The sequence below is a fragment of the Fusarium poae genome, chromosome 2, assembly GCF_019609905.1.
Source record: "Fusarium poae strain DAOMC 252244 chromosome 2, whole genome shotgun sequence".
Lineage (NCBI taxonomy): Eukaryota > Fungi > Ascomycota > Sordariomycetes > Hypocreales > Nectriaceae > Fusarium > Fusarium poae.
Window position 1 is genome coordinate 4,210,104 of NC_058400.1, and position 11,110 is coordinate 4,221,213.

General features: G+C 46.0%; 6 protein-coding genes across 6 annotated transcripts; 3 read left to right on the plus strand and 3 right to left on the minus strand.

Moving 5' to 3' along the window:
* Positions 1 to 804: 804 nt before the first annotated feature.
* On the plus strand, positions 805 to 1,271 carry FPOAC1_005276 (uncharacterized protein; the record flags this gene model as incomplete). The annotated part of the gene is made up of 3 exons (XM_044849806.1): positions 805 to 968; positions 1,013 to 1,035; positions 1,087 to 1,271. 3 exons carry the CDS (start codon positions 805 to 807, stop codon positions 1,269 to 1,271), a joined length of 372 nt encoding a protein of 123 aa, XP_044708516.1.
* A 493-nt stretch (positions 1,272 to 1,764) lies between these two features.
* On the minus strand, positions 1,765 to 3,525 carry FPOAC1_005277 (uncharacterized protein; the record flags this gene model as incomplete). The annotated part of the gene is made up of 4 exons (XM_044849807.1): positions 1,765 to 1,881; positions 1,951 to 2,434; positions 2,497 to 3,169; positions 3,318 to 3,525. The coding sequence occupies 4 exons, from the start codon at positions 3,523 to 3,525 to the stop codon at positions 1,765 to 1,767; spliced, it is 1,482 nt and encodes a 493-aa protein (XP_044708517.1).
* A 626-nt stretch (positions 3,526 to 4,151) lies between these two features.
* On the plus strand, positions 4,152 to 5,849 carry FPOAC1_005278 (uncharacterized protein; the record flags this gene model as incomplete). Its single annotated transcript, XM_044849808.1, has 11 exons — positions 4,152 to 4,220; positions 4,306 to 4,350; positions 4,418 to 4,508; positions 4,565 to 4,587; positions 4,674 to 4,692; positions 4,744 to 4,872; positions 4,934 to 4,956; positions 5,056 to 5,093; positions 5,146 to 5,283; positions 5,344 to 5,606; positions 5,665 to 5,849. The coding sequence occupies 11 exons, from the start codon at positions 4,152 to 4,154 to the stop codon at positions 5,847 to 5,849; spliced, it is 1,023 nt and encodes a 340-aa protein (XP_044708518.1).
* A 66-nt stretch (positions 5,850 to 5,915) lies between these two features.
* On the minus strand, positions 5,916 to 6,908 carry FPOAC1_005279 (uncharacterized protein; the record flags this gene model as incomplete). The annotated part of the gene is made up of 1 exon (XM_044849809.1): positions 5,916 to 6,908. The coding sequence occupies one exon, from the start codon at positions 6,906 to 6,908 to the stop codon at positions 5,916 to 5,918; it is 993 nt and encodes a 330-aa protein (XP_044708519.1).
* Positions 6,909 to 8,016: 1,108 nt separating this feature from the next.
* Positions 8,017 to 8,548, plus strand: FPOAC1_005280 (uncharacterized protein; the record flags this gene model as incomplete). The annotated part of the gene is made up of 2 exons (XM_044849810.1): positions 8,017 to 8,092; positions 8,148 to 8,548. The coding sequence occupies 2 exons, from the start codon at positions 8,017 to 8,019 to the stop codon at positions 8,546 to 8,548; spliced, it is 477 nt and encodes a 158-aa protein (XP_044708520.1).
* A 136-nt stretch (positions 8,549 to 8,684) lies between these two features.
* FPOAC1_005281 (uncharacterized protein) lies at positions 8,685 to 10,889 on the minus strand (the record flags this gene model as incomplete). The annotated part of the gene is made up of 1 exon (XM_044849811.1): positions 8,685 to 10,889. One exon carries the CDS (start codon positions 10,887 to 10,889, stop codon positions 8,685 to 8,687), a length of 2,205 nt encoding a protein of 734 aa, XP_044708521.1.
* Positions 10,890 to 11,110: the final 221 nt, after the last annotated feature.

Below are 11,110 nucleotides of genomic sequence, written 5' to 3' on the forward strand. Positions count from 1 at the left end.
ACTCCAGCTAGATCGGCTAAAATCTACCGTTCGCGCGGGTTGACTTGGCTAAAGTTTTCGTAACGGTCCGTCGGCGAAGGAATAGAATCCTCCCTAGTCTGATGCAGATACTGCACTGGAGTCTCACGTTCACCCAATCATATTCATAAATTGTTAGATATGATGCATACATGTGCTTGAACGGGGCTACGAAAATATGGGTTGACCACTTACATCAACGCGACTCTTTAGGTGTTGTGCGAGGATCCGGAAGCCATATTGGTGGCCTCGGACTGTTTTCTCGGAAGCTTTGGGCCAACAATCCAATGATAGGATTGTATAAAGAAACAGTTATCATTTATTGCGGGGTAAATGGTTCGGTATACCTTGGGTAGTTAGCAAATTGGCGATTGGATAGTGATGATGCTGTTGAGACATGGTCAAGAATCCTACAACACCAACTTAGGCAGGTGCGCAAGATTCCATGATATTTTGTCCCCACCAAGATTTAGAGTTGCATATATCTCTAGTAAGCTTCATATGCATGTATCTATAGGTTGTTGCGGATAGTTTTTAAAATCTCTGGACATGGATAGTGTCCCATTTACAATCCTAGCCAAGACTTGATATGGCGGCCGCCCGTTATCTGGAGGATTCAACAACACCAGAAACATATCTGTAACAGAATAGGAAGGTAAAGAAGTTAACAAAGACTCTAGGCTTGGAGATATAAAAAGCCTGAAGAATCTCCTTGTCTAAGATCGTATCATCAAACCAACATCCTACACCAGCCTCTTCCATCTACAATATCAACCAGCCTTCAACATGAAGTTCACTACCACCCTCTTCGCCATTGCCTCTATCATCAGCGTTGCCTCTGCGGTACCAGCCATGACCGAAGAGCAGATCTCCAAGGTCCCCCGTGACGAGCTTCTCCCTCGCCAGGCCTGCCGAGGAACCAACTGCACCGGCTGCTCGAACGGCCGCAAGTGCTGTTACCTCCGCGACTACCCCTTCTGCTGCAACTGTTAAGTTGTTTCCCAACGGGAGTTCAAGGTAAGTGATTCAGTGCAAGTAGACTGTTCGCTTCTAACTTATTGCATCAAGTTGAACTTGTGACTTCTTTGCTCATCAAAAGGCTTTGTGGGCACACTGGTGAGGGAGAACAGTATTTAGTCGTGGTCAACAAGGGTCCTGTTGCTATTTTACGAAGATGGAAACTCGTCTCTGTCAAAATCAACATAATTAGCCATACATCCTATTTCAATAAACTTGATGACCATCCGCTGTGATGCACTTTCCCTGATTGTATAGTTCATAGACAGTGTATTCCATTCTTTGTGCTTGCCTATAGAAATGTCCCTCAGCAAAGCGAGACTGGGAAGGACATTTCATTTGGACAGCAATGGGCAGGCAGGAAAGGACTATAGGACTATGCAATAACCCCTGCCAATGTGTAAGGATAAGGAAGACCGCAGGTACCGCGTACTAACATTAGATAAATATCCTCTCTCCTATATTCTACTGACTTGTCCTTGTGAGGCACCAGTTAAAGAACATTCTCGACATAGACAATGTTATACTCATACAGACATGAAAGGATTTGCGAATCACAGAATTGGATACTTTGTGTGACGATCAAGGGATGGTTTCTTGTTATAGAAAGATAGAACAGGTTTGAACTTCCAAGTCAGTATTACTCTAACTTTATCGTAGCCATATTAACTGCCCCGATATTCATGCCACAAGCTTTGTTGATGATGCAATGGCGAATAATTGACATTATCAATTCGTCCGTTTGTATCCTCGGATCCAGTATTCAGATTGCAAGAAAACACCAACATTGATTGACTGCCACGGTTTAATGGGATCTACCACTGAAAGATCAAATCGACGGACAAGCTGTGATATTACGCAAAAACGTTAGCATGTGTAACTCCAAGAGAACATGGGCTGGATAAGTGCACTCACCTCAACAAAAACCTTGTTCAACTCCATCTGTGCAATGCTTTTACCCAGGCATTGCCATCTTCCATAGCCAAAGACAAGTTCAAGAGTGCCTTCCATCAAGCGGAGCTGCTCCTCTGAGCAGTCTAGCCAGCGCTCAGGGCGGAATTCATCAGCATCGTCACCCCAGATATCTTTCCGGCGGAATATTCCCCAAGCACAATACCCAATTTTGGTACCACCTGGCAAGTACTTTCCTTTGAAGGTATCGCCACCGGCAGGCACTTCTTTGGACATGAGACCGACAACAGGTGGATGAATTCGAAGACCTTCCTTGACAACAGCCTGCAAGTATGGCATAGCTCGTGCTTCGGTATCTGTGATGACGGGTAGACTAGGTCTGGCCTGGTCAATTTCTGCGCGCATTTTCTGAACCACTCGAGGAGTAGTGAGGATATACAGCATGGTCGCCCGAATCGCGGTTGCTGTTGTATCAGCTCCAGCTAGACTATGATAACGTCAGCACTTTGAGATACTCGTGACTGAAGCGTGTGATATGCCATGACCTACATTTGCATGAGAATCTCTGATTCCACTTCGTGCTGGAGTAATCCTCGGGCGACAAAAGAACCGATCATATCTCGTTGTTCTTTAGCATCGGGACCGAAACGCGCCGCCGCAACTCTCTTAGCAATAGCCATGACCTTGCCAACACCAACCTTATCCTTTTCCGAGGGAAGCATAGGTTTGAAGATGGGTAGCTGAAGTAGTTTCATCATCCAAGGCATGACGGTCGTAACAATAATAGTAGGCATGCTCTCCTCCATGGCTTGAATGTACCCATTGACATCAGAGTCTGTTTCCAAATCGCCAAACTGCTCTCCAAAAGCGAGGGAAGAGATAACATCGAGGGTAAAATATTGCGCTTTGTAGCCAAAGTCGAAAGCCTTGTTATTAGCAATATACTGTGTCTCCAGTAGTTCGATTAGACGTTCAACGTTTGTGTCAACAGTCGTTTCGATGTTGTCGACCTCTTTGCCGGAATACGCTGCGACCATTTTCGAACGAGTACTGGCATGCAAGTCGTCATTTCGCTGAGACAAGACGTTGTCCTTGGTGGGATCTAGTCGCATGGCATCGTACCAGCTTGAGCGTTGAAAGCGTGTGCGAACATTGAGCATGTGCTTCATCAAGTCTGGATCAGATGTGATGAGATCATTTGGTCCAACACGTGCAATATCTCCTACGGATAATATGAGTGACTGATATTATGGTCTAGTTGATGAAAGACATATGAATCAATTGCGGGAACGATATGGAACAGATCGCTCAGTCTTGAGGTGATCAAGCCTGCGACTTGGCGTTGTTCAAAGCCACTCTAGACAACTTACCATATTTTTTGCATGCCTCCCAGAGGTCAAGATGTGTCCGGCCACCCCCAACACAGGAAATAAGCCACAACTGGGAGAAGCCAGCGAAAGCGGGCCCCCGGAAGTGTCGTAGTCGCGCCCATTGACGAAGGGTAGTCACAACATATACAGCAAATACCAGCAAACCAACAAGAGCAAAAGCTCTGGAATCCAGTTGGAGGAGACCCATCGAAAGAGAGAAAAGAAGCAAACAAACAAGAAAGAAACCAAGACAGAGAGGCTCATGCAGTTGGTTGCTAGTGCATGTGCGAAAAGCACATGTCCTTTCTTTATGAGTGAATATGTCTTTGCATGTGCCTCACAGACCATTCAATTTTCATCCAAAGCCCCGCTCCAACATGACCTCGCTTGCGTTTCCAGGCTTTTGGATGCTCTACAGTGTATGAAACTACCTGTCAAGTTTAAGTTTAATCCCTGACTGATGGTATCTGTATCCCTGAAAACTTGGTCTCTGTGTTGTCGAACAAACACGACCACGACGATCCCTACCTCTTCTAGACAGTGGATATGCAGCAATGCCAATGGGAAAGTGTTCCGCCAAGACCCGCTCCGTTCGGAACGCGAGGGTCTGCAACCGACCCTTGCTAATGTTGATGGAGACAAGGTTTGTTTTGGAAGTCAGCACTGTGAGCTACGGGCCTATTCTGTTCCGTCTCCAATCAATGAAGGCAGACGAATTTCAAATGCTGGGGGTGAAAAATAGACAAATGCCTGACATCACTTCATACAGACAACTCCAAAATTAACCTTTCCACCTTTCCTTTTCAATTGACTCCTTCTGACAACAGAATAATTATGTCTTCTCCTCGTAATTCGCCCCAAGAACAAGACACCGTTGATCACCCTGATCACTTAGTGGCTGATGTAAGTGCACAGTCCTTGCACATACACTACCACAAATGCCAGCCCATTTAACTTGTCTACGGATCTAAAACCTAATTGGCCGCAGTCTCAAGATGACACCGATAGCGACGCCGATTCTGCCCTTGCTGTGGTATGTTTGTCCTTCCTTGCCATCACTGTAGTTTAGATATGAAGCTCACATCAAACAACTTTAATAGTCCCTGGCGAGTTCATCAGAATCACTTGCTTCGAGTATTATGAGACATCGTGAAGAAAACGGCAGATCATACCATGCTTTCAAGGAAGGAAGTTAGTCATTGGTGACTGCCTTGCATGGAAATTTGTGACTAACATCAGTTCTCAAGGATATGTGCTACCGAACGATGAGGTACGGGATATTGACAATCTCTCTGCATTCTATGCAATCATGGAGGTATCGGGAACACTCAGCTAATTTATTTTTTGTTTGATTAGGCAGAGAATGAACGACTTGGTATGTTTGAGTCTATATACCAGTACGTTCTTCTAACATGGGCATAAATAGACCTACAGCACATGCTTTTCACCCTTACGTTTGATGGTAAACTTTCCAACTTGCCACTCGACAAGGCGAATTCACCACGAAGGGTTCTAGATGCTGGGACTGGAACTGGCGTCTGGGCTATTGATTACGGTTGGTTTCTATCCTGATGAGTCTTACTGAGCATGCTTCTCACGACGTGTCATACATATAGCTGAAGATCATCCGGAATCCCAGGTAAGATCTCAAAGCTCAGCCTGTCGATGTATGAGTCTAGAACTATGCAGGACCAGCCGTGAAAACCTTCATTAGTGACAGCATCTAACTCATCGATAGGTTATTGGCATCGATCTCAGCCCCGTTCAACCCAGCTTGTACGAGATCTTACAACTTTCGTGTCTGCACCTTTACTGATATAAGCATTAGTGTTCCTCCTAATCTCACATTTTATATTGACGATATAGAGGATCAATGGACGTTCTCTTATAAGTTCGATTTTATTTATGCCCGCATGATGACAGGATCCATTCGCGACTGGCCAAAATTTATACAACAAAGCTATGAGTAAGTCAGCAGCGTTCCGTAGACCCTGCTCATAATAGGTTTATCTAACATTTCAAAAAGTAATCTAGAATCCGGCGGTTGGCTTGAATTGTCAGATATTATTCTCCAACTCCACTCTGACGACGATACTATTCCTGAGGGATGTGCCGCGGCAAGATGGGGCGACTTGATGCTCGAAGCAGCCGACAAGTTTGGCGCCTACCTCGACAGTGGTACACGGTATAAACAGCAACTTCTCGATGCAGGCTTTGTAGATGTTGTCGAAACTATTTACAAGTGGCCAACTAACCCTTGGCCGCGTGATCCCAAGTTCAAGGAGATGGGTGAGTCTGCTTCAACATTTGAACTTGTGGTTTTGAGTGATACTAATGCACAACCAAGGCTTGTGGAATTATGAGAATCTTGGTAATGGAGCCTCTGGCCTGAGTCTTGCTCTGTTCACTCGCGCTTTAGGTTGGACAGCAGAGGAGGTTGAGGTATTCTTGGTGGATGTTAGGAGAGATATGAAAAACCGAGCTATACATGGATGGTGGCCTATCTACGTTGTTTATGGAAGAAAACCATAAACCGCATTTGTATTCCTTAGACTATTCAACCAAGGAATCCTTTCTATAACTTTTGCTACAAATATCTCATTCTTTCTTGGCGTCTTCAGCTGCCAACCTTGCCCACGTCTTCGGATATCCCTTCTCGACCCTCCACTTCTCCGATGTTTCGTTGACAGACCTCGCAAACGTATCCCTCCAACTATCTCCATTTTCTTCATCGCCCATTGTCTTGGCTCCCAGATGCCAAACCAGGACACTCTCTGCTCTAGCTCCCTCTGGTGCTTGGAGAAGTCCGACCGCTACGTCAATCACCTCTGGGCGGTCATCTACTGTATAAAATACTAGAGCAGAGCACCGTGAGCAGAAATATCGTTGGACATCTGGTGAGCTGCGGTACATGGCGAGAGTGCCATATCGAGGATCTCTATCTGGATTCACCACGGCCTCCTTGAGTTCGTGGGTGTCTCGAGGGAACCTGTCTTCTTTGGAACCTTTTGCGAATTCGATTTGGGCTGGAAGGGCGAATGTCCAGTTCATCACGTCAACCCCGACGGATAGTCGACAATAGCTGCATGGGTCCAATGTCGCTAGATGCTTATATGACTTTGGGTCGACGTAGAAAGGAATCGGATTATTGGTGGTGTCGGAAAAGTCGACGTTACTTGGTCGGAACACAAACTGGACTCCATTGCAGCGACAGTGGATAGGTATACCATCCCTTGAAACAGTCCCAGGAACAGAACCTCCCGCACTCGGAGGCCAGTCGTCCTTCAGCTCTTCACTCACGTTCCGATTTCCCTTCCAAAGTCGGAGTGTCGAGCCTTCTTGGTTGACATTCGACAACCATGGAGAAATGCCTCCGTCTTGAGTGTCACCCACAAATATTTGATCCACGAATTTAACGAGGTTCTTGATCCCAACGTTTTTCAAAGCCCCAGTAAAGACACCAATGCTTTGCGGCTTATCCTGGTAGTGCTGGTGCCAGAACATAGGTGTTGAGCAGGTACCACAGAACAGGATACCGACATTCGAGGTGAACTCGTAACGCTTGAGTTCGGAATTTAGGACTTCCTCCATTGGACCGGGCCAATCTGTGTCACTGCTGTACATAGCCCCAGTGACATTTCTACACGACGTGCAGTGACACATGGATGCCTCGAGTGGTAGCTTTTGCCGAGAGACTTGGGAAGAGAAGGTGGACGATTTGCAGAGGCATTGCGCCGTGAGCGTTGTATTCTGATCATCATGTGTTGACATTTTGGAGATAAACACAGAGAGGTTTTCTTGCTGGGAGTAAACAGAGTGATAAGAGATGGAGCAAATGATATGTACGAATTAAATTTAGTATTAAAACACAATCTCAATAGGATGTCTTCAAATTGGTCAAAATATACCCCGCGCTAAAGGGCGCAAATGATCACGAGCCCCGATTAGCTGAGAGTAATAGATAAGCCCGCATGTCTCGACTTATGGAAGACGATATATCGGTCTAAAAGTAAAATGGCGAATAGATATAACTTTTGCCTTCGCTCGTTTTCGTCCTTCAAGTGTCTGCCTGCTTAGGTGAGAACGACACATCACGATTAGACTCAATGAGTGAACCTGTCCTTTCGAAGCAGTATCACGCTCATTCACTACTGTTACTGCGCCGCTTTTGCATCGTCATTTGCCTTCAGTCATTGGTTCTAGATAACTCATAGCCCCCCGCACCGCCTCAATCTGGTGACCACAATCCTTCCACACGTAGGACCTTGGTTCTTATCGTCGTGGCTGACGTGATGTCACTGAACATGGCTTTTAAATACATAAAACATGGTATTTCCTTTTCTGAAGTCTTCCAAAAGTAACTGCCAAGATGTCTGAGAAAACCAAATCCACTTTCTATGACTACGCCGAACCATCTACCTCGAGTCCAACACCACCGAGGTACGGGAAAGCTATTCAGAATGTTCCAATTACCAGGAACCATTTCGCGACAATCACTCGGAGTGCCCTGGATCGTATTAATTTGATCAACTTTTCCGAGGCCGAGGTCGCAGCGATCCATCAAGTAGTTAGTGAGAATTGGCGAAAAGGTATAATGGCTGTCTATCCTCGTGAACAATCAAGAGAGTTCAAACTGAAGGGGTATCCATGGGGCTACGATCCAAATGGTTGCGAAGACTCGCTGTTACTGGTCCTACGTATGATCGAAGCGCTATACAATATGTCCTGGGTGATTTATTCTGCCATTGAGATAAGTAAAAGAGTGAGAACAAAAGGTAGGAAGAAAATATTGTATTATAGTGAGGACATCATGTTAACTCAAAGTTTCAGACGCACTTGTATTCCGCAGACAATGCGGCACTCTGCCTCCTTGTGAATGGGTCAATATTTCTTTTCATGGCGGCGACAAGCTCAAGATCCTCAACTCACCGCCAAGTGATCTTGTCAACGATGTTATTGCTGCTTTCGTAAAGGATATCCAAAGACATGAAGTAACAGCGGAACGAGCCAAAATCAAGTTTAAAGGATTTCCCTGGCGAAGCGTTGGCCATGATGATGAAGACGAGACGCAGATGAAGCTTTTGACGTTACTTGAAGTTGTCGAGAGGAATGGCTTCACACTTTATGCAAGGACAACGGCAAGGTATAGTGATGAGACGAGCGAATCGAATGTTTTGATCTTTCAGAGGCGGCTTGAATGGGTTTCTGGGACCTCGGTTTATAAGAAATAGTGGTTTGATTGGTAGCAATAGTTGGTTCATTCGATAAGTGCTCGACTAATTTGACATTCTTTCTTAAATCCACGACTGGAGCCATCTGAGCGAAATGGCATCGAACCTGTGTCTCGTCATCCAATCTCCGCCCTTTTCATGCAAAAAGCCTGTTCCTCTTCACGGCAAGAAACGTAAGACTCCAAAGCTGTCGAACATTGCTCTCCGTCCCGGACCCTAATCCAGGTGGAGGCGGTAATGTTCCTAAAGGCGCGAACCGATAGCCACCCTTTTTGCTGTAGCTCCAACTCCAGACTTCCGACTGTAGTCTCTCACTATTGTCCTCAATAATATCCCATAGGTGATTGTACGCTAACTTCACAGTTTTATGCACATCATTTTCTGTGCAGAATGCTGGAGCGTTATCGTTCTTGTCCTTTGATGAAGGACACCTTGCAAGTTGACGCTCTAGTCCTTTAGCCATCAACGCTAGCTGCCAACTCCATACAACCGTTCCATGGTATGCAGAGTTTGTGAAGCCAGCGGTTATTTCCTTGTTATCAGCCAAAGCTGGATTCGCTACGACAATGCCAAATGGTGTGCTCAAGCCTGCAGGGAAAGGGCGGAGTATAGCGTTTGCCGTGGCATTTAGGAACGTCGTAAGTTGCTCGTTGTTTGTGGAATTTAGGAGGAACAGATGAAATGCTGTATCAGTATGAGTGATGTGTATTTTTTCCTCGTCCTTCGTAGTATTGATGGCAAGAGCATAATCCACCACTCTTCCTAAAGATGAGTAGTTGAGTGACTCCACGTTTGTCGGGCCATCATAAAAGGTATGTGTATCAACATAATCCTCCAAACGTGAAGTAGCTTCATCAACTGTGACGTTATACTTGAAGAGTGGCAAAGTGTTGTCTTCCCATATCTTTGCTCTTCTCTCTGCAACCCTGCTCCACTCCTTCGTCACGGAGTTGTTTGGGTATACGCCCGGTATATTCGACAGCTTCGAGATAGCATAGAGTGCAGCTGGCACAAGAGCGCAGTTCACGTCAAAAGGAATTCGGCCATTCGCGAGGCCATAGCTTGAGTCTCGCCATTGACCAACTAGTTCACCCGCCTTCAGCTGAATCAGGTTCCTTATCGTCTGTTCCTCTTCAAATGCTTCTGTGATGTTCATAATTTTCTGTGCGTTGATGTAGCTCAGATTTCCCCATGTCAAGTTCCGATTTTCGACATCAACTTCACCCGCCTTGGTGCTGAGTAGCGGATTCACACGACTTGGCAATGCGCTGAAGTAGCGGCTCATCAGAACGGGAAGAAAGAAGTCGGTATCGATCATCGGATATGTGAAGCCCGGTGCGGTCGAGACAATGCCCTTCTGCAAGTTTAGAAATGTGGCATAGTCGCCGATAGTTTCTTCGTGACAGACAGATCCATCTGTACGATTAATGCGCTCTAAAACTGCACCTATCACCGCTTCTAATGCCGAGCTGTTGCCTGCGCTCAATACAGGCTCGAGTAACAGTGCGGCTATCATGGTGTCGCGACCAAAGTAAGTCAGGAACCGCCAGCCGCCGGCAAGAAGTTTATCGGTATATGAGAAAAATGATAGAGACCTGACTTGAGATTCTTCTTTCTGTATCAGAGATCTGGATTGGTTATTGAGGACTTGTTGGGGTGATAGTTGTTTAAGCTGAGGGTAGTTGAAGGAAGCGGCGAATCGGTAAAACCCAGCTCCAAAGCCGATAGTCTCGTCGTCGATGGCAATTCTACTCTGCTTGTTCTCCCATGGCTCCAGCAATAGGTTCGTAGTCGTGATGTTATCCAACCATGGCCGAGAGATCAAGATCCCTCCGTTTTTAGCTCTTGTGATATTGGTAGCATTCTGGATCACAGGGCTAAGGATGCTGGGCCCCTCAGTAAAGTCGCGGATGTTCCGGATACTCCCCAGAATGGCCACTGTGAGATTCGCTGAGGTGTTGAACGACAGCACACCCTCAACTCCAACGAATGGATGCTCTGAGTCTTGGTCGTCACGATTGATGACGCCAAGCGGGGACCCGACAGTGGAATTAATTAGCGAGATTGCCAGTGTACCATTCTTCTCACTCTGAGGCTCGAAGAATGTGCATATCCCGCTGTTTCCCGCAGGCCATGCGACAATCAATCGAGGACCAATGATTGATAAATTGCTATCGGGAAGAGGACTGGTCACGATGACCTGGGCATCAGTGTTGCAGTCAGAGTAAAAGTAATTCTCATAGGGAGCATCACTGAGCTGTTGGGTGATGACAGGACACGAGTCGCCCAAAGCAAAGGTAAGATAAATCACGGTCAACAGAACAACTATGAATGTTGCCATTACAATTGGGATACAGACGGCAGGTTCTATTTTGTTTCGTGAACAAACTAAAGCCATGAGTGGATGATGTCGTCGCTCTTATATTTGGGATCGACATGTCGGATTGCGGGGTTAGCTCGAGATTCGAGGCTAAGAAATCAAGAATTCGAGGTTTATTTAAACTCTTTTCGGGTCAATATGGCCTCAGGGTGTCAGAAGAATTGGCCAGTGGAAGCATAAGG